General features: G+C 44.6%; 1 protein-coding gene across 5 annotated transcripts in view; it reads right to left on the bottom strand.

The window, feature by feature from the left end:
* Positions 1-21,009, bottom strand: part of CFAP251 (cilia and flagella associated protein 251) — an 84,993-nt gene that overhangs the window by 52,010 nt on the left and 11,974 nt on the right. For all 5 annotated transcript variants that reach the window (XM_055236961.2, XM_063614651.1, XM_055236958.2 and 2 more), the window contains exons 4-8: positions 19,263-19,403; positions 16,799-16,908; positions 8,508-8,619; positions 8,183-8,263; positions 2,078-2,155 (exon numbers count right to left, since the gene is read on the bottom strand). In XM_055236961.2, the coding sequence (XP_055092936.1) occupies positions 2,078-2,155; positions 8,183-8,263; positions 8,508-8,619; positions 16,799-16,908; positions 19,263-19,403 (522 nt within the window). The remainder of the gene's footprint in view (positions 1-2,077; positions 2,156-8,182; positions 8,264-8,507; positions 8,620-16,798; positions 16,909-19,262; positions 19,404-21,009) is intronic.

Below are 21,009 nucleotides of genomic sequence, written 5' to 3'. Positions count from 1 at the left end.
CCCGGGTTCAAGCAATTCTCCTGCCTCAGCCTCCTGAGTAGCTGGGATTACAGGAGTGCACTACCACGCCCAGCTAATTTTTTTTTTTTTTTTTTTTTTTTTTTTTTAGTAGAGATGGGGTTTTGCCATGTTGGCCAGGCTGGTCTCGAACTCCTGACCTCAGGTGATCCGCCCGCCTCGGCCTCCCAAACTGTTGGGATTACAGGCATGAGCCACCACGGCCAACCTTAAGGTATTTATTAAAGTTTTAAAGCCTTATTAATAGAGAATTCGAATTTGCATTAAGTACTATGTAAAGTCACAATCGGCTGGGCACGGTGGCTCACGCCTATAATCCCAGCACTTTGGGAGGCCGAGGCGGGCAGATCACTTGAGGTTAGGCGTTTGAGACCAGCCTGGCCAACATGGAGAAACCCCATCTCTACTAAAAATACAAAAATTAGCCAGGCATGGTGGCAGTTTCCTGTAATCCCAGCTACTCGGGAGGCTGAGGCAGGAGAATTGCTTGAACCCGAGAGGCAGAGCTGAGGTCACACCACTGCACTGCAGCCTGGGTGACAGAGTGAGACCCCATCTCAAAAATAAAATAAAATAAAGCTATAATAAATATCTTAAATAATGACTATCACTCACAATCAGTGACTCAATGTGTTTTGGTTTTGCTTTACAATTTTTTATTGAGGTAAAATTCACTTAACATAAAATTAATCATAACCATGTTAAAGTGTGCAATTCAGTGGTACTTCATACATTCACAATGCTGCAACCATCTAGATCCGAGACATTTTCATAACCCCAAAAGGAAATCTCCTACCATTAAGCAGCTACTCGGTCTCTCCCCAGGCCTTGAAAACCACCAGTTTACTCTGTATCTGTGGACTTGCCTATGCTGGACGTTCCATAGAAATGGCATCATGCAACATGTGACTTTCGTGTCTAGTGTCTTTCATTTAGCATCATGCTTTCAAGGCTGATCCACGTCACAGCATGTATCAGTACTTCATACAATAACATTCCATTGTATGGATAGACCACATTTTGTTTACCTACTCATCAGTTGATGAACATTTGGTTTGTTTCTACCTTTTGGTTATTACACATAGTGCTGCTGCTGCTGTGAACATTTGTGTAGAAGTATTTGTTCAAATGCTTCTTTTTAATTCTTTTACATCTTACCTTGGAATTGCTGAGTCACATAGCTATTCCATGTTTAACTTGGAACGTTTTTTGTTTTGTTGTGTTTTGTTTTGTTGAGACAGAGTCTCACTCTGTTGCCCAGGCTAGAGTGCAGTGGCGCCATCACCATCACAGCTCACTGCAGTCTCAAACGCCTGGGCTCAAGCACTCCTCCAGCCTCAGCCTCCTGAGCAGCTGGGACTACAGGCATGCATCCCCATGCACTGTTAATTTGTTTTAAATAATTTTTTGTAGAGATGAGGTCTTGTTATGTTGCTCAGGCTAGTCTTAAACTCCTGGCCTCAAGTGATCCTCCTGCCTTGGCCTCGCATGGTGCTGGAAATACAGTCATGAGCCATTGTGCTCAGCCTCAATGTTTTTTATTCTCATGATTTTGCCCTGTGTCAGTATATGTATCACTAATCTGTTTGCTAATTCCTTTCTAAAAGGGAAAAAAGACCAAGGTCTCAAAAAAAAAAAAAAAACCTGTATTTTAGAGCCAGGCGTGGCCGGCTCACCCCTCTAATCCTAGCTACTTGAGAGGATTAAGCGGGAAGATTACTTGAGCTCAGGAATTTGAGGCCAGCCTGGGCAACACAGCGAGACCTTGTCTCCAAAAAACCACAAAACTTGTATTTTAGTCTTGCTAAATAAATTCAAATAAACATTTGCCTCATCACTTCAATAAAATTTAATAAATAAAATTGAATTATTTGCTTTTGATTTAATATGCTAATTTCTAATGGGACTAAATACTATAGTTAAATAAAAACATTTTAATATATATTCATTGCTTCCTAAGTAGAGATACTATATTGTTACATTACTGACACATTTGTACTCAAAGAATGAATACATACTTCTACCCACATTTAAAACAAATCAAAATATTTCTACTTACCCATGCATAATATATTGCCTGTGTTTTACTATTGCTCACCAATTCTTTATTATTTGTTGGGTTAAAAGTAATGTAGTTCTGAAATATAAAGTATGAAAATACATTAATGATAAATTTTCTGTTTCTGGTTAAGCTGAATGTTAAAATTAAATAATAATTTTAATTAAAACAAATGAGTAGGAATATAAAACAGAAAAGATATGGCATTTGGTAAAAAATAGGAATATCATTTAAATACTGGTGATTAAAATCGTGTCAAATGTGTTCCCTTTCCAGTCTGATCTATTATAATTCATCATCTATAAATTGGAATAAGTTTTTCTTTTTTTTTTTTGAGCCAGAGTCTCGCTCTGTCACCTAGGCTGGAGTGCAGTGGTGCCATCTCAGCTCACTGCAGCCTCCACCTCCTGGGTTCAAGTCATTCTCCTGCCTCAGTCTCCTGAGTAATTGGGACTACAGGCACGTGCCACTACGCCCAGCTAATTTTTATATTTTTAGTAGAGACGGGGTTTCACCATGTTGGCCAGGCTGGTCTCGAACCCTACCTCAAGCGATCCACCCGCCGCAGTCTCCCAAAGTGCTGGGATTACAGGTGTGGGCCACTGCACCTGGCTGTAAGAAGCTTTTCTGATAGTGGTCAATTTAAAATAATAACAATAATAATAATAAAATAAATTGGAACAAGCAAAAGTGAACCAATATTCACCAATAACCTTTATTCTGTATCCTTTTGGATAAAGACTGCTGCGTATACATTTCTAAATTTGACAGGGCCACACAATATCTTGGAATGAATGCAAGATATTGGAAGGGGATTCTAATTCCTGCCAAGATGGTGAATAGCATGGGCTGCTGGCTCCCTTCCCAAAAACCAACCCTGCAGAAACTATGGAAGTGAGGGAAAGTTTAAATACAGAAACCAAACAGTCACAGCAAGAACAACAAAGCAAGCTCTTCCTGGGGAGCCATGGGGTATGTGTTTGAAATGTGCATGGGAGGTGGGTGGCTACAGCCTGGGGAGAAGGGCTACAGGAGACAGCACTGAGGGACAGGCTGGAGAAAAGCTTTTTAAGTTCCATTTCTGCCATTTCCACCCCGTCTCCACGCCTATTCCTTACCTATCATTTTCTGAACATTTTATGAATGTTACATACCACAGGAGTATAAACTACTAATGCCAGTGTTTGATAATTCATATCAGAACAGCACAAAAGCCTGGGCAGGGTAAGGAACTGGCAAAAGCAAGTGCATGAGGCAGACTTAACAAAGCCTGAAAATCAGCCTCAAACAACCTCAAGCTCTGATTAGATTAAGCTGACCACTCTGCTAAGTGCCTTTAAGAAGCAGAAGTCAGTCTTCTTTGGACGAAGTCATCTCAAGCCTCAAATTTATTTCTACACTTTAAAAAAACACAACATCAGGCATTCAGTAAAAAATAGCCAGGCATATTAAAGAGATACATCTAGGCCAGGCGCTGTGGTATATGCCTGGAATCCCAGCACTTTGCAAGGCTGAGGCAGGAGGATCGCTTGAGGCCAGGAGTTCAAGACCAGCCTGGGCAACAGAACGAGAGCCCATCTCAAAAAAAAAAAAAAGAAAAGATAAAAGATCCATCCAAATGACTGAAAACCAAGGGGAAAAAGCAATTGGCAGAAAGAAGCCACAGGAGATCCAAGTACTGGGGTTATTAGACACAGATGTGACAATCACTGGATTAACATGCAGGAAAGTAGAGGACAAAATGGAGAATCTCAGCAGATAGCTCTACTTAAAAAAGCATCAAATGGAAATTCTAGACCTGAAAAAAATGATTCAAAACTTTGCTCAATCGTTTAACAGAAATTTAGATATAGCCAAAGAAAGAACTAGTCAGCAGGAAAGGAAGACAAATTATACTAGAAAACATCCAGACTGAAGCAGAAACAGATGAAAGGATAGAAAATACAGAAAAGAAAATAAAAGACCAGTGGGACAAGACCAGAAAAGGTCTAACATATGTGTAATTGGAGCCCCAGAAGGAGAATAAAGAAAGAATGTGGCAGAAGAAATGTGTAAAGAGGTAATGGCTGAGAATTTTCCAAAACTGAGAAGAGATATAACATCTCAGGTTCAAGAAATCCTAAAGGATAAGCTTTACAAAAATCAATAACATACCCACTTCCACACAGACAAATCACTGAAAAGCTGCTGGGGCTGGTGCAGCAGTGGCTCACGCCTATAATCCCTGCACCTCGGGAGACTGAGGTGGGAAGGTCACTTGAGCCCAGGAGTTTGGGACCAGCCTGAGCAACACAGCGAGACCGCATCTCTACAAAAACAAAAAAAAATAGCCAGGTGTGATGGTGCTACCTGGGAGGCTGAGGTGGGAAAATCACTTGAGCCTAAGAGGTCAAGGCTGCAATGAGCGGTGACCTGTGCCACTGAACTTCAGCCTAGGTGATGGAGTGAGACCCTGTCTCAAAAACAGAACAAAACAAAACAAAACAAAACAAAACAAAACAAAAATCCTACTGAAAACCAAGGGAAAAATCTGTAAGAGCAGCTGGGGGCCAAGGAGAGAGACACACAACATTCAAAATAGGGATTGACAGCTGACTTTTCAACAGAAATGGTAGAAACCAGAAGACAACAGAATCACATCCTTGAAGATATGAAGTGCTGAAAGAAAATACTACCACTCTAGAATTCTATACCAAAGGAAAATCTCCTTCAAAAATAAAGACTTGTCCATGAACATTCACAGCAGCTTTATTTTCAATAGCCACAACCAGGAAACAACCCAATGTCCATTAACGGTGAATTAATAAACAGTTACATACCTATTCAATGCACTACTATTCAACAATAAAAAGGAATACACTACTGATATGTGCAACAACAAAACTGAGTGAAAGAAACCAAAGCTCTCTGCAAATGGAGTCCATTTATTATACATGAAATTCTGGAAAATGCAAACTGATAAACAATAATCAGGATGGTAGACGTTAGGAGATGGATGGAGGGATCAGATCACACCTTGGAGGTCACATGTCATGGAATTTTAATGTTATTCTGAGGACAATGAGAAGTCACCAAAGGATTTTAAGTACAGGAGTGATATAATATTTTAAGTATTTAAAAATATGGCCAGGCACGGTGGCTCACGCCTGTAATCCCAGCACTTTGGAAGGCCGAGATGGGCAGATCACAAGATCAGGAGATCGAGACCATCCTGGCTAACACGGTGAAACGCCGTCTCTACTAAAAATACAAAAAAATTAGCTGGGCGTGGTGGCGGGCGTCTATAGTCCCAGCTACTCAGGAGGCTGAGGCAGGAGAATGGCGTGAAACCAGGAGGCAAAACTTGTGGTGAGCCGAGATCGCACCACTGCACTCCAGCCTGGGTGACAGAGCAAGACTCCGTCTCAAAAATAAATAAATAAGTAAATAATTAAAAATGAAAAATAAAAATAACACTCTGGCCGGGTGCGGTAGCTCACGCCTGTAATTCCAGCACTTTGGGAGGCCAAGGCGGGCGGATCATGATGTCAGGAGATCGAGACCATCCTGGCTAACATGGTGATACCCCATCTGTACTAAAAATACAAAAAATTAGCCAGGCATGGTGGCATGTGCCTGTAGTCCCAGCTACCCAGGAGGCTGAGGCAGGAGAATCGCTTGAACTCAGGAGGCAGAGGTTGCAGTGAACCAAGATCATGCCACTGCACTCCAGCCTGGGCAACAGAATGAGACTCCGTCTCAAAAAAAAAGAAAAGAAAAGAAAAGAAAACAACAACAACGACAACAAAAAAAAACAGTCTGACTGCTGTGGGAAGACTGTTAGAGAGTGAAGCAAGAGTGAACGCAGAGAGACCAGCGGGCCAGATAATGCAGGTAGAGGTGACTGTGGCCTGGACGAGGATGGTGGCAACAGAGGTGGAAAGGAGAGGAAAGATTTCAGGATATGTCTTGGAAGTAAATAGCCTTGGGAATAGATGACAATACCCAAGAAGAAAGCATAGCAAAAAGAAGAAGAGGGCCAGGTGTGGTGGCTCACACCTGTAATCCCAACACTCTGGGAGGCTGAGGCGGGTGGATGGCTTGAGCCTAGGAGTTGGAGACCAGCCTGGCCAACATGGCAAAACTCTTGTCTCTGTAAAAAATTAAAAAATTAGCTGGGCGTGATAGTGTGCACCTGTAGTCCCAGCTACTCAGGAAGCTAAGGTAGGAGGACTGCTTGAGCTCAGGAGGCAGAGGCTGCAGTGAGCTGAGATTGCGCCACTGCTCTCCAGCCTGGACAACAGTGAGACCCTGTCTCAAAGAAGATTTTTTTCATTTTAATTATTTTAAATTTAAATCACCATGTGTACTCAGCAAGGTTGCAAGGTACAAAATCAACATACAAAAATCAGCTGCCTTTTTATACACTAGCAATGAACACTCTAAAATGGAAATTAAGAAAACAAATCCATTTATAATAGCATCAAAAAACCACAAAATCCTTAGGAATAAATTTAACCAGGAGGTGAAGACTTGAACTCTGGAAATTACAAAACATTCCTGAAAGACATTAAAGAAGACATAAATAAACGGCAAGGCATCCCATGCTCATGGATTGGAAGACAACACTGTGAAGATGATGATACCACCCAAAGTGATCTACAGATTCAACGCAATTGCTATCAAAACCCCAATGGCGTTTTTTGCAGCAATAGAAAAATCCATCCTAAATAGCCACATATGGTTGGTGGCTACTGTGTTAGCACAACCTTAAGGAGTAAGAAAAAATTTTTTAGGGGCAAGAGGAACGTTGGGGGGAAAGGAAAGAAGATGGACATATGGCTGCATAACCATATTTCCCTGGCTGAGTCTAGTCACCCAAACCCTCTGTTTGGGTTTTAGATCCTGCAAGTCAGTCATGTACTTATCACAGTGCCTGGCACAGAACAGGTACTCAATAAATATATGACAAATGAAGCATGCAAGGATGAATAAGACAAGTCACAAAAGCAGGGAGCAGTGACCCAGGAAATAAGGAGACCTGATAGAAACTTTCTGGGTGTCCTTGGCAAGTCACCTCATGTAAGTTGGGAGCAATAATAATAACTTCCCTATACTCCTCAGAGTTAGTTTTACAAGGTTCGAAGTAGTTAAGAGAACACTTCTAGAATAAGAATGACGGCCAGGTGGGTGATTTTAGACAAATTATTTAATAATTAATGGTAGTATTCCACAGATATTAATATCTTTTTTGCTAGCATGTTTGCATGGATTATGTGAGATAATGTAAGTAAAGAATTTGGCAGACTCTGGAACATAAGTGCTTGAAAAATATTAGCTATTATATTCAAGTAAAATGAGATCAGGGAATGAAAGGGTTTTAAAAGCACTACTGAGGCCGGGCGCAGTGCCTCACGCCTGTAATCCCAACATTTTGGGAGGCTGAGGTGGGGAGATCACCTGCGGTCGGGAGTTCAAGACCAGCCTGACCAACATGGAGAAAACCCATCTCTACTAAAAAAAATACAAAATTAGCCAGGCATGGTGGCGCATGCCTGTAATCCTAACTACTCGGGAGGCTGAGGCAGGAGAATCGCTTGAACCTGGGAGGCGGAGGCTATGTTGAGCCGAGATCGTGCCATTGCACTCCAGACTCCAGCCTGAGCAACAAGAGCGAAACTCTATCTCAAAAAAAAAAAAAAAACACTCTACTGCAACATAACACACCTCTACTGAAACAAAAAGTAGGTTTTGGCCTGACATCAGTAGAACTTTGTTTTTGTTTTTTTGAGACAGAGTCTCACTTTGTCACCCAGGCTGGAGTGCAGTGGCGCAATCTCAGCTCACTGCAACCTCTGCCTCCCAGGTTCAAGCAATTCTCATGCCTCGGTCTTCCAAGTAGCTGGGACTATAGGCATGTGCCACCACGCCCAAGGAATTTTTGTATTTTTAGTAGAGACAGGGTTTCACCGTGTTGGCCAGGCTGGCCTTGAACTCCTGACCTCAAGTGATAACCCACCTCAGCCTCCCAAAGTTCTGGGATTACAGGTGTGAGCCACCACACCCAGCCTGGCCTGGCACCTGTATAACTTTAGGTTGATGTTTACAGGCTCCAATTGAACTCACCTGAACACCGTATTCTGTGGGGAGTTCGAGAGTGCATGCTGGCGTTTCCACTGCCAAAGTCCACTTCCAGATGCATACCTTCTGTAGGTGACAGTAGAGACAGGGGCATGAGAAGGTCTGTGAAGTCTGCTGAAGTAACTTACACCTCTTGTGGTGACCCCAAAACTTCAAGTAACTAAGGACAGAGGCCCAGACTCTGTGCTGTGGAGTCTGGTCTTTTGAGAATATCACAGACATCATGCAGCCTGAACAGAGCTGCCCATGGGGACATGCTGGACAGGTCGGCCAGCTCGCTGATGCTGACCCAAAGGGCCAGGGCCTTTACCTGGACTTCAGCATCTGAGATGGTTGCCAGATACTTGGCGTCGTGGGTCATGGCCATGGCCCTGATGCCGTTCCCTTCAGGGCAGCTGTCAAATATTGTGTGCACAGGAATACTGCAAAACAGGACAAGGGGGGGCGACACTTGCTGAGGTCTCCCTGGCTTCCCAGAGAGGCCCAGGGCAGGTCTGAGCTCAGCCCAAACCTCTCCAAAACAGAACAAAATGTGGTCTATCCATACAGTGGAATCTTTTTGAGTCATAAAAGGGAATGAAGCAGTGATGCGTGCTATGACACGGATGAGCCTTGGAAACGATGCTGAGTGAAAGAAGCCAGGCACGAAAGGCACGTAGTGTATGAGTCCACTTGTATGAAATGGCCGGAATAGGCAAACCCACAGAGACAGATAATGGGTGCAGGGTGTCCTTCTGGGGCGGTGAAAATGTTTTGGAACTGGATAGAGACGATGGTTGCCTAACAGTGTAAATGTATTAAATGTCACTGAACCATATGCTTTAAAATGGTCAGTTTTATGTTATGCGAATTTAACCTCAACAACAACAGTAGTCAAGCCTAACTCAAGGGCCTGCTGTTTGCCCTCTTCACAAGCTCTAGTTTCTCATTCACTAGGTGCCAGGCACTGATTCTGTGCCAGGTTGTGCCTGGCAGGAAGGATGTAAATATGAAAAGATGACTAGGACAACGTCCCAGCTCTCAGGGAATCGGGCACTCTCCTACATAGGTGGGAATGCAAAGGAGCAGCACTTTTCTAGAAGCACTTTGGCTGTATCTATCAAAACCTTCAATGCATACACCCTACAGCCCAGTAACTCCACTCTTACGACTTTTTCCTAGGGAAATCATGGAAAAAGTAAACAAAGGTCAGTGAAAATTCACAGTCATCGTGGTACTGCTCTAATAGCAAAAATCAAACAACACAAATGTCCCTTAATATACCATACATGAATTGTTTAAAAAGATATTATAGCATAACCATATGATAAGAAACTAGGCTGGGCAGAGTGTTGCACACTGGTAATCCCAGCACTTTGGGAGGCTGAGGTGGGTGGATTGCTTGAGCTAAGGAGTTCGAGATCAGCCTAGGCAACATGGCAAAACCCTGTCTCTACCAAAAATGGAAAAATTAGCCAGGCGTGGTGGCACGTGCCTGTGGGCCCAACTACTTGGGAGGCTGAGGTGGGAGGATCGCTTGAGTCCAGGAGGTTGAGGCTGCAGTGAGCCAAGATCACGCCACTACACTCCAGCCTGGGTGACAGAGCAAGATCTTGCCTCAAAAAAAAAAAAAAAAAAAAAAGGCCGGCATGGTGGCTCACACCTGTAATTCCAGCACTTTGGGAGGCCAAGGCAGGTGGATCACCTGAGGTCAGGAGTTCGAGACCAGCCTGGCCAACATGGTGAAACCCCGTCTCTACTAAAAATACAAAAAATTAGCCGGGTGTGGTGGCAGGCACCTGTAATCCCAGCTACTTGGGAAGCTGAGGTAGGAGAATCACTTGAACCCAGGAGACGGAGTTTGCAGTGAGCCGAGATTACACCATTGCACTCCAGCCTGGGCAACAAAAGCAAAACTCCATCTCAAAAAAAAAAAACACATAAAAATAAAAAATAGAAATAAAAATAAAAACTTTGCTGCCTTTAAAAAGAATGAGGTAGATTGGGAAAGTGACCAAAATTTGTGAAAAAAAGCAAACTGCAAAACAATCGTATCATCCTAATCGTGTGTGTGTGTGTGTTGTGTGTGTGTGTGTGTGTGTGTGTGTATTGAAAAACTCTGGAGGAATAGACTCCAAACTGTAAGCAATGGCTCCTCTGAAGATGGGGTTTGGGTAAGGAGGAACTTTTATTTTTTTGCTCTTACACTTCCATACTGTGTTACTGACAAGACCTTAGAGCTGTATGATTCCAACACAGCCTTGAAATACCCAGAATGAGATGACATGCAAGTATCTAAGACAGCCAAAGCACAGAGGCAGTGGAAGCGAAGATGCAAGTTGTAATGGTTGGGTTGGGGGAGATCTACTGATTCCCACTGGAATGAAAAGTGGGTGGTAGCACGACTTAAACCAGGAATGCGGGCTGCATGGTTCTTTTTTGTTTGTTTATGGAGTCCTAGATACAGTGAAGATAAACAGGCCTCAGTATCTCTGTATGTCACATCAGGGTCCCAACTGGCTGGCATCAAGTCTGTGTCCCAGCTGAGGACTTCTCTGGTTCTCTGTCACTTGAGAAACTTCATCCCACTGAGAAGTAGCCCCAAAAATTCGCCTGGGAAGGCAATCCCAAAATGATTGGAAATAACACAGTGAAGTCCTTTGTGAGAAAATGTATCTTATCCCTGGAGATACTTGGAATTGAATATAGAGAAGATGATGTCAGTCAGACCTGCATTATTAACATATTTGTGATAAGACAATTTGTTCATTTTTTAGGAATTTGTAATGTTTAAGTGAATTTGACATACCAGAGTTGCTACCAGATTAGATTTGTGATGCTAATTTAAAATATGTAGTTGATTTAGACTTGTGATTTTAAATTAAAATCGTAATAGGTTTATAAACAATATTAGAACACTTAAGGAAACTTAAGATTTACCATATTTATGTCTAATTTACTAGATTTGCAGTAATTACTTAAGTACCATGAAGGATTTGTTTGTTAATCAGACTACTAAAAAACTTAACGAAACTAAATCTCTTAAATATTGAAATGCAGTTTTACATGTTTAAAAGGAGTTAATAACCAAATTTGTAAGTGGGGCCAAACATTAATCAAAGCCTCCTCAAAGGTGATTGCAAAAATATGCTAGATTTATAAACAGAGTAAGATTAAGTTGAACGAAAAACTGGAGGAAGAACTACAGTTTTTAATTTATCACTAATAAAATGAATATTAATCCTAAAACCAAAACAGCCTCTGAATAATCTTTTCTGGGTCCCAAAGTAATCACTTGGGATATCATAAAATTCATATTAACATAGCATTTGCATTATTAACCACAGATACGCTTTACTGTGAAATTTTTTTTTAAAAATCACTGCCCTCAAGTTGCTTCATGTCTAGTAGAGAGACAGTTTCACAAATAAGGAAAAAACAGCGGCTCAACATCGTAACGGGGCAGCTCTGTCTGATGAAGGTGTTGGTCAGCAAAGGCTTCAGAGATGAGACACACCTGAAGAACTCTGACCCTTCTGCTGGCCGACTGCAGGCTTCTACTGCATGAGCTAACACTCTTCCCTTGTGGTTAAGTTGGGATGTGCCATTACTTGCAGCTGAGAGCGTATAGCAGCTGCAGACGGCTCTGCGGAGCGGGCATTTCACTTTCTGGGGGAAGTGTCTGCAGGGCCCTAATGCAGGGTGCGTGTCCCCTGTAGCGTAAGTTGATTTGACAATGGACAGTTTCTAAAGGGTTTTAATCAGGGTGGCAACACAATCAGATTTGTTTGGGAAAAGATCACACCAACAATGTTGTGGAGAAAAACTACATGAAGTTATCCATATACGTGTGTTTAAAACAAAAGCAAATGTTTTGGAAGGAAACACACCAAATTGATTACCTCTAGAAAGAAGACTAAGATCGGAGATGGCAGCCAGTGCTTTCCATGAAAATGTATCGGTTTTCATTATTTTTTTTTTTTTAGATGAATTCTCGCTCTGTCGCCCAGGCTGGAGTGCAATGGCACGATCTTGGCTCACTGCAACCTCCGCCTCCTGGGTTCAAGCGATTCTGTCTCAGCCTCCCAAGTAGGTGGGATTACAGGAGTGCACCATTATGCCCGACTAATTTTTTTGTATTTTGTGTTTTTGTAGAGATGGGGTTTCACCATGTTGGCCAGACTGGTTTCGAACGCCTGACCTCAAGTGATCCACCCGCCTCGGCCTCCCAAAGTGCTGGGATTACAGGCGTGAGCCACCATGCCTGGACTGGTTTTCATTAAATTTAACAGTTTTCTATTAAAATGTACTAAAATCATTTTTTTACAAATTAAACAGATGAGCCGGGCATGGTGGCTCACGCCTGTAATCCCAGCACTTTGGGAGGCTGAGTCAGGCAGATCACTTGAGCCCAGGAATTTGAGACCAGCCTGAGTAACATGGTGAAACCCCATCTCTATTAAAAAAATACAAAAAAATTAGCTGGGTGTGGTGGTGCACACCTGTGGTCCCAGCTACTTGGGAGGCTGAGATGGGAGGATCATCTGAACCCAGGGGGTAAAAGTTGCAGTGAGCTGAGATTGTGCCACCGCACTCCAGCCCGGGCAACAGAGTGAGACCTTGTCTCGAAAATAACAACAACAACAACAACAACAACAACAGATGAGGCTGGGCGCAGTGGCTCACAGTTGTAATCCCAGCATTTCAGGAGGCCAAGGCAGGAGGATCACTTGTGCCTAGGAGTTCGAGATCAGCTTGGGCAACATAGCAGGACCCTGTCTCTACCAGAAAAAAAAAATTAGCCAGGCTCAGTGGCATGTACCCGTGGTCCCAACTACTCAGGAAGCTGAGGTGGGAGGATCACTTGAGCTTTGGAGGCCAAGGCTGCAGTGAGCCATGATCACACCACTGCACTCCAGCCTGGGTGACAGAGTGAGACCCTGTCTCACAAAAACAAAAACAAAAACAAAACAAAAAAACCAGATGAAAGACCATACATTGTTTGGTCTATCCATACAATGTAATATGATTCCGCCACAGAAAGGACACGTGCCACACCACGGATGAACCTTCAAGCACAATGCTAAGTGAAAGAAGCCAGACACAAAGGCCGTGTATTGTAGGGATGTGAGATCAGAGAAGCCACAGGAAATGAAGTGTTAGATGCCACAGAGAAGTCAAGTCAGATGAGGATCAGGGTTGGGTAATGCGATCCCCTGGAGGTGACTGGTCACCTGTGGGAGAGCAGTTCCTGTGTCCCCCACTCTAGAACATTCAACCCAACTTCTTCCTAACCTCCTCGTGCATCTGGACTCACTTGTTGAACTCTTACCTCCCCACCCACCTACCCAACCAGGCCCGAACAATCTTGTCAGTGAATCTGACTGCTCTCTGCCTCAGGCCAGGAGTTAAGAAAGAAAACGCATCTAGGATCCTCTATCATGGCCTGGTGCTGTGCTCTAGTGATCCTCACAACATCCTGTGCACTGGGTTTAATGAGCTAAGTGGCCCCTCCAAACTCAGGCCCACCTAGAACCTCAGAATATGACCTTATTTGGACACAGGGATCCTTTGTGGATGTAGTTAGTTAAGATGAGGTTGTGCTGGACTAGGGTGGGCCCCAAATCTAATGCCCAGTGTCCTCAAGAAGACACAGATGGATGCATGGTGGGAATGTCACGGGAAGATGGAGGCAGAGATTAGAGGGATGCGTCCACAAGCCAAAGACACCAAGGGTCACCCGCAGGCAGCAGAAGCAAGGGGAGAGGTCTGGGACAAATTCTCCCTCACAGCCCCCAGAAGCAGCCAACCCTGTCGACACCTTGGTTTCAGACTTCTGGCCTCCAGAACTGCAAGAGAGTAAATCGTTTGAGGTAATTTGTTACAGCAGCCCAAGGAAAGTAAAAAACAGTAGACGTCATTATTCTTTTTTCACAAATGGGAAAGTCACTTTCTTCTCTGGGCCTCCAAGTCACACAGCAGACCACGACCAAGCAGGCATGGAAGCCCAGGTGGATGCCAGAGCCCGCACTCACACCTGCCTCCTGCCACCTGCTCTTTCATGTCACTCTGAGGTCCCCTGGGCCCCTTCCCTTCTCCCCTTCCAATTCTCCTACCCAGGCAAGCCACCACCAGTCACATTATCTGTTCTTACTCCCACCCTGCCCAGCACAGCTGGACAAGCATCACCACGTTCCCCCACCCACCATCTGCTGCAGGCTCATGCTTTTTGTCCCCAGCCAGGCCCCTCCCTGAAACCCTACAGTTCCTTCCCTTCATTTGGTGGACCTCTACTGCATTCTCATCAATTACACCATGTCACATCCCACAGCCCAAACTACCAGCCCCATTCCCAATGTCCTCAGCAGATAAGACGGCCTCCTGCTTGAGGGCTGTCACACAAGGTGGCGTGCTCAGCCCCACAGTATCCCCCAACTGCCTAGGCATCTGCTTGCCTAGCACTTTGCAAACTATCTGTGGTGAAAGATATTTCTAAAAACTTTTATTCCACTGCAGACCAATATATATTTTTTTTCTTGAGACAGGATTTTACTCTGTCACCCTGGCAGGAGTGCAATGGCATGATCATGGCTCACTGCAGCCTCAAACACCTAAGCTCAAGCCATCTTCCCGCCTCAGCCTCCTGAGTAGCTGGGACTACAGGCATGCACCACCACATGTGGCTAACTTTTAAATTTTTGTAGAGACAGAGTCTCACTATGTTGCCCACTCCTGGCCTCAAGTGATCCTCCTGCCTCAGCCTCCCAAAGTGCTGGGAGGCTCCCAAAGTGCATGAGCCACTGCACCCAGCCCAGGTCAAATACTTTCACAAAATAAAAATACCATAGCAAAAACAAATTGCTCTAACAGTTCCCAAAGGCCCCCTCTCATTTTCTGTACTTTCTGTTCAACATAGCCCAGGACCAGCTGACAGATCAGCTCAGCCTGCAGACTACACTTTGAGCAGCATTGCTCAAGCCCACAGAAATTCCACCATTCCTTGTTGGATGCACTATCAGAAAAGGGACCAGAAAAAGTGAATTTTATGAGTTAGGAAGAAAGGCAATACAGGATGACAACCTTGATACCAGAGAGACTCTCCATTCAGTCTGCCTCCAGCCGGGGAAGGAGGAGAGTGAGTTACGGAAGCACATACAAGGAGGGTACAGAACCCTGGCCTTCCGGACCCAGCTCCAGTGCCAGCGAGTCTGTGGGCTGTCAGCCTCCCCTCACCACCTGGACTGGTTTATCTGACGCTTGATTGAAGTGAGCCTGCCTTTTACCCCCAGGTTAAGAGGGTCACTGCAACTCATTTCTTAGACACCAGAGTGTGTCAAAAGGCTGGTAGACTTATCATGAGAAAACCATCAGACACAGTCCAATAGATGGAGACCCTACCAAATCCCTGACCTGTACTCCTCAAAACTGTCAGTCATCAAAAACCAAGGAAAGTCTAAGGAACTGCCATAGTCGAGCAGAGCCTAAGGAGCCATCACAGCTAAATCGAATGTGGTCTCCTGGGTGGGATCCTGGATGTTTGTTAATAATAATGTGTCAATATTGGTTCATGAATTATAGCAAATTGATCCTAGTAATGTAAGATGTAACTGCGGTGGGAACCTGGGTGTGGGGTATATGGGAATCCTCAGTACTATCTTCCCAATTCTTCTGTAAATCTAAAACTGTTCTAAAAATAAAGTCTGTTAACTTAAAAAAGAGAGAAAGAGAGATCGGATGCGGTGGCTCATGCCTGTAATCCCAGCACTTTGGGAGGCCGAGGCAGGAGGATGGCTTGAGCCCAGGAGTTCAAGACTAGCCTGGAAACAAAGCAAGACCCCATCTCTACAAAAATATAATACAATAAAATAAAATATTTAAAAAGAGGCTAGGCAAGGTGACTCACGCCTATAATCCCAGTGCTTTGAGAGGCCAAGATGGGAGGATCTCTTGAAGCCAGGAATTCAAAACCAGCCGGGGCAACATGGCAAGACTTCCTCTCTACAAAAATAAGTTAGCCAGGTATGGTTGCATGCACCTGTGGTCCCAGCTACTCAGGAGGCCAAGGCAGGAGAATCGCTTGATCCTGGGAGTTCATGGCTGCAATGAGCTACGATTGCGCCACCGCACTCCAGCGTGGGCAATGGAGCGAGACCCTGTCTACACTGTAAAAGAAAGGAGGCAATGGTGGGTTGTTAGAGAGAGACTGCAGAGAAACAGCAGCTTTGGAAAGCCTCCCATCATTACTATACCTAAAACCATGGCAGGCAAACAGATCTAAATCGAACATATCCAACAAGAAATGTATGGAACGGGGAGCAGGGATAGACAGGAACACTTGGTAGCAACCATTAAGAACTGCCCAGAAGAGGCAGCATGACCGGCCACTAAAAAATCTGTCCTTGTAGAAGTAATGTTTCTCATTGTAAATGACAGATTTGCCATCTGGGTTATGCTTTGAGCTTGTGTGAGCTAGGTTAATGTGAGTCAGCATAAGCCAGTCTACTGTGGAACACCAACAAATCAAATTTCTAGGCACTGGCATTACTCATTCTGTCACTGTCACACAGTGGCAGATACTCTACAGAAATTTGGGGAAAAAAGAAGTGGCTGCACAAAGCCTACCCTGTGAAGGAGTCCCATATAATCACCAGGCAGTCCGGCCCTTTGTCTGCTGTGGCAATCCACCGTCTGTCTTCACTGACGCAGAGGCAGGAGATAATATTGGCATGGCCCTATGGAAATGGAGAGAAAACACTTTGAAACATCCAAGAGGCAGCCCAGCCTTATCAGCAAAGGCCGGGGCCCCACAGAGAGATCTGAGCTCCTTTCAACGCTCATCTGGCTGGAAATTCTGTTCCCGCTGGCCTTCCTGGGGGTTTCTCCACTTCCTAGTGTGTGATTTTCAAACTTTCTCTCCCTCTAAACACCTGAAAGATAAGCTCCCCACATGAACTGTGGCTCCTAGAGGTCAAGGCATGCGGCAACTCCCAACCCAAGTGGAGAATAAGTATCTGGGCCCTCCCCTCCCCCACCACTGTGAGTCACGCTGCCAGCCTCTTCTCTCTAGAACACTGCTCACTTCAGGGCTCTGAACAGCTCTGGCGCAAAAAGCTCCTCACTGGTCTTTCTACTCCCATTCTTTTTGTTTGTTTGAGACAGCGTCTCACTCTGCCACCCAGACTAGAGTGCATCAACACAATCTTGGCTCACTGCAGCCTCGATCTCCTGGGCTCAAGCCATCCTCCCACCTCAGCCTCCCAAGTAGCTGGGACTACAGGCACATGCCACCATGCCCAGCTAATTTTTACATTTTTTTGTAGAGACAAGGGTCTTGCTATGTTGCCCAGGCTGGCCTCAAACTCCTGGGCTCAAGCCATACACCCACCTCAGCCTCCTTGGCCACGGCCTGTGCTGAAATTACAGGCATGTGCCACCATGCTCGGCCTCTGCTTCCACTCTTACCTTCTTACAATCCTTTTGTGCACACAAGAGAGGAATCTTCTGGAAACACAAATGGCAGCATTCCCTGCTGGGAAATGGCCCCTCTTCCCTCCTTCCTTCTCTGTCTCCCTCATGGTGCACCAGCCACACCAGCCTTCTTTCCAGGCCCCACACACAGGCCTGAACACTTGTTGTTCCCTCTGTTTGGAATGTTCTCCCCTAGACTGTCTTTGGCTGGCTCATTCGCATCCTCCAGGTCTCAGGAGAAACAGCACCTCTTCAATCCCTGCCCACTCAATCTAAAGTTAAGTCTTCTCTTACCCTGATTTTTTCTCCCTTAGAGCGTTTTCACATCTCCTTTCAAGCAATGGTTACAATTTGTAATCATTTATGTGTTCACTTGTTTAACATCTGTCTCTGTTCTAGACTGTAAGCTCCATGAGAGCAGGGAATACATCTGTTTTGTTCATTACTACAGACCTATACCCTGAAACACAGCAGCTGTAACTATTTGTGAAACGAATGGATGGTCAAGGCCACTCCCAGCCCTCTGGCCCTAGTGAGGCTGGACTCGTGCCTCCTTCCACCCCAGCCCATCTGCGCATCCTGCTCGCCGTGACTATTTGAGCCTGCCCACAGCAATCTCTCCTTCTCTCTCTGCCATCACCACTTTGCTCACTGCCATGCATTCAATGAAGCTCCAAGGGGAGCTGCCTGCTGATTTCTGCCTGCGTATTTCTGGACTTCTAGAGAGTGAATTCCTTAAGTTGCACCCAGATATCTTGAGTCCCTGGCACCACACTGAGTATTGACTGGGTCCTTGGTAAACACCTCATGGTGTTTTTGATCTAGGCATCAGCTAAAGATGCTCCTGTAACAACACACGTCAACTGAAAGGGTGATATGGAACAGTCCACCAGGTCAACGAGTGGAAAGTCAGACACCAAGGAATAAGATGCTTGGAAAGGTAAATGATGAAAATGAAATGGGTCCCAAATATCAGGAACAAAGGAGGCAGAGTGCTGTGAGGAGGGCAGGCGTGAAGGACAAATGGGGGAGGCTCACAGAGGGGTGAAAATGAACAAAGCTGCTGAAAGAAGGGAGGGATAAAAGGACAACTGACCTACTTAACACTTTCAAGACAGGAGATGTAGAGTCATTGTTTACTAGTACAGTCTTGGGCAAGTCACTTAAACCACTCTGAGCCTCAGTTTCTTCTTCTGTAAAATGGGTATATGAATACCCACTTCTCGGTACAGTTATAAGATGAAAGCCCTTTGAAAACTAGAGACGTGTGTAAGCGTCCGTGAGGTCGGCACCCTGCTGAATAGCTGCCCTTTGTGTTATATCTGTGGAGATATGATCTACGCTGTCCACATTTTTGCAGAAGTGTAAAAAATACAGATGTTTTAAATTCTCACTATAAAATTAATATCAACTGCTGTTTTGTAAGTTGATTCTGATTAGAAACAGAGAGACAATAAACAATACCATGTGTTTCTAAAGACAGGATTGCTTTTAGTTCCAAGGAGAGTGGGAAAATACGACAGTGATAGAATGAAGTCAGCCCTTGAGATACAAAACAAAATACCACACACAAGTTGAAGACAACTCCCCTACCTGTAGGAACGAAATCCCTGCATACCTGGAGGTGGTATTGATTATTCCTGAACACGTTGTAGATGATCGCAGTGTGAGCGCAAACATACAGAAGAACTCTCTGCTTTTCCTCTCGAATATAGTAAACAGGAAGAGAACTGTTCCATCCAAACGACCAGGTCATGGTCTGGAAGACAAGGGCAAAATCAGCAAGACATTACAGCGTGTTCAGCCCAGAGCTGGGGCTCCAGGAACTCGCTGGAGGGGAAGGATTTCACATCAACAGTCCAGTGAAGAGGAACCACTTTAAGAAAGTCCTCAGCCAGGCATGGTGGCTCATGCCTGTAATCCCAGCACTTTGGGAGGCTGAGGCGGCCGGATCACCTGAAGTCGGGAGTTCGAGACCAACCTGGCCAACATGGTGAAACCCTGTCTCTATTAGAAATACGAAAAGTAGCTGGGCGTGGTGATGCATGCCTGTAATCTCAGCTACTTGGGAGGCTGAGGCAGGAGAATCGCTTGAACCCAGGAGGCGGAGGCTGCAGTGAGCCGAGATCACACCATCGCACTCCACCCAGGCGACAGTGTGAGAAAAAAAGGTTAAGATGGCAACGTTAATGTTCTATGTATTTTACCACAATTTAAAAAAAAATTTAAAGGGTGAATTTAAAGGGTTAATTATATCTCCATTAGAAAAGAAAGCCTTCAACAATACACAGAAATAAATTCCTTTTCTTCAACTCCCCAGGACCTAGACTTTGTTCAGTTACCAGACACACAGTGAGCACCTAATGTTGTGAAATTCCATTTACTTTCTAAAAGCATGTAGAGTAGACAAGTTACAATGAAGTCATTATGTAACTTTATAAGAAAGGCAAATAGGCTGGGAGCCCTGTCTCATGCTGTAATCCCAGCACTTTGGGAGGATGAGGTGGGTGGATCACCTGAGGTTGAGGGTTCTAGACCAGCCTGGCCAAAATGGTGAAACCTCATCTCTACTAAAAATACAAAAATTAGCCAGGCGTAGTGGCACGCACCTTTACTCCCAGCTACTCAGGAGGCTGAGGCTGGAGAATCACTTGAACCTGGGAGGCGGAGGTTGCAGTGAGCTGAGATCATGCCACTGCACTCCAGCCTGGATGACAGAGTGATACTCCATCTCAAAAAAAAAGAAAAAAAAAAGAAAGGCGGTTAATTATTCAGCCTGGGTATTTGGTCCCTATGTACTATTTCTACTGGAAGGATAAAGGATGAAGAGACAAAATCTCTTCAGAAGAATTAAAAATTCTGTATTGCCTGGAATAAACCCAAAATTAAAATTTTATGAAATGAAAAATTATAAGTACAATAAATCTGACTACTGCTTTTACTTCAATACTAGTTTATTTATGTACTAGTTTTGTGTTCAAAGTTTTTTGTGTTTCTTTTGGTTTTGCGGGGGGGACGGAGTCTTACTCTGTTGCCAGGCTGGAGTGCAGTGGCACGATCTCAGCTCACTGTTCACTCCGCCTCCCAGGTTCAAGTGATTCTCCTGCCTCAACCTCCTGAGTAGCTTGGAGTACAGGCACGCACCACCACATCCAGCTACTTTTTGTATTTTTAGTAGAGACGGGGTTTCACCATGTTGGCCAGGATGGTCTTGATCTCTCGACCTCATGATCCGCCTGCCTCGGCCTCCCAAAGTGCTGGAATTACAGCAGTGGGCAACGGCGTCCAGCTCAAAGTATTTGTTAAAAATTAAGAATAAACCAACTGTGGCCCATCCAGACAATGCAATATTATTCAACGAGGAA

This window comes from Symphalangus syndactylus, chromosome 13 (assembly GCF_028878055.3).
Source record: "Symphalangus syndactylus isolate Jambi chromosome 13, NHGRI_mSymSyn1-v2.1_pri, whole genome shotgun sequence".
Taxonomy (NCBI): domain Eukaryota; kingdom Metazoa; phylum Chordata; class Mammalia; order Primates; family Hylobatidae; genus Symphalangus; species Symphalangus syndactylus.
Note: the sequence above shows the minus strand (reverse complement) of the source record. Positions and strands in the feature narration are given on the sequence as shown.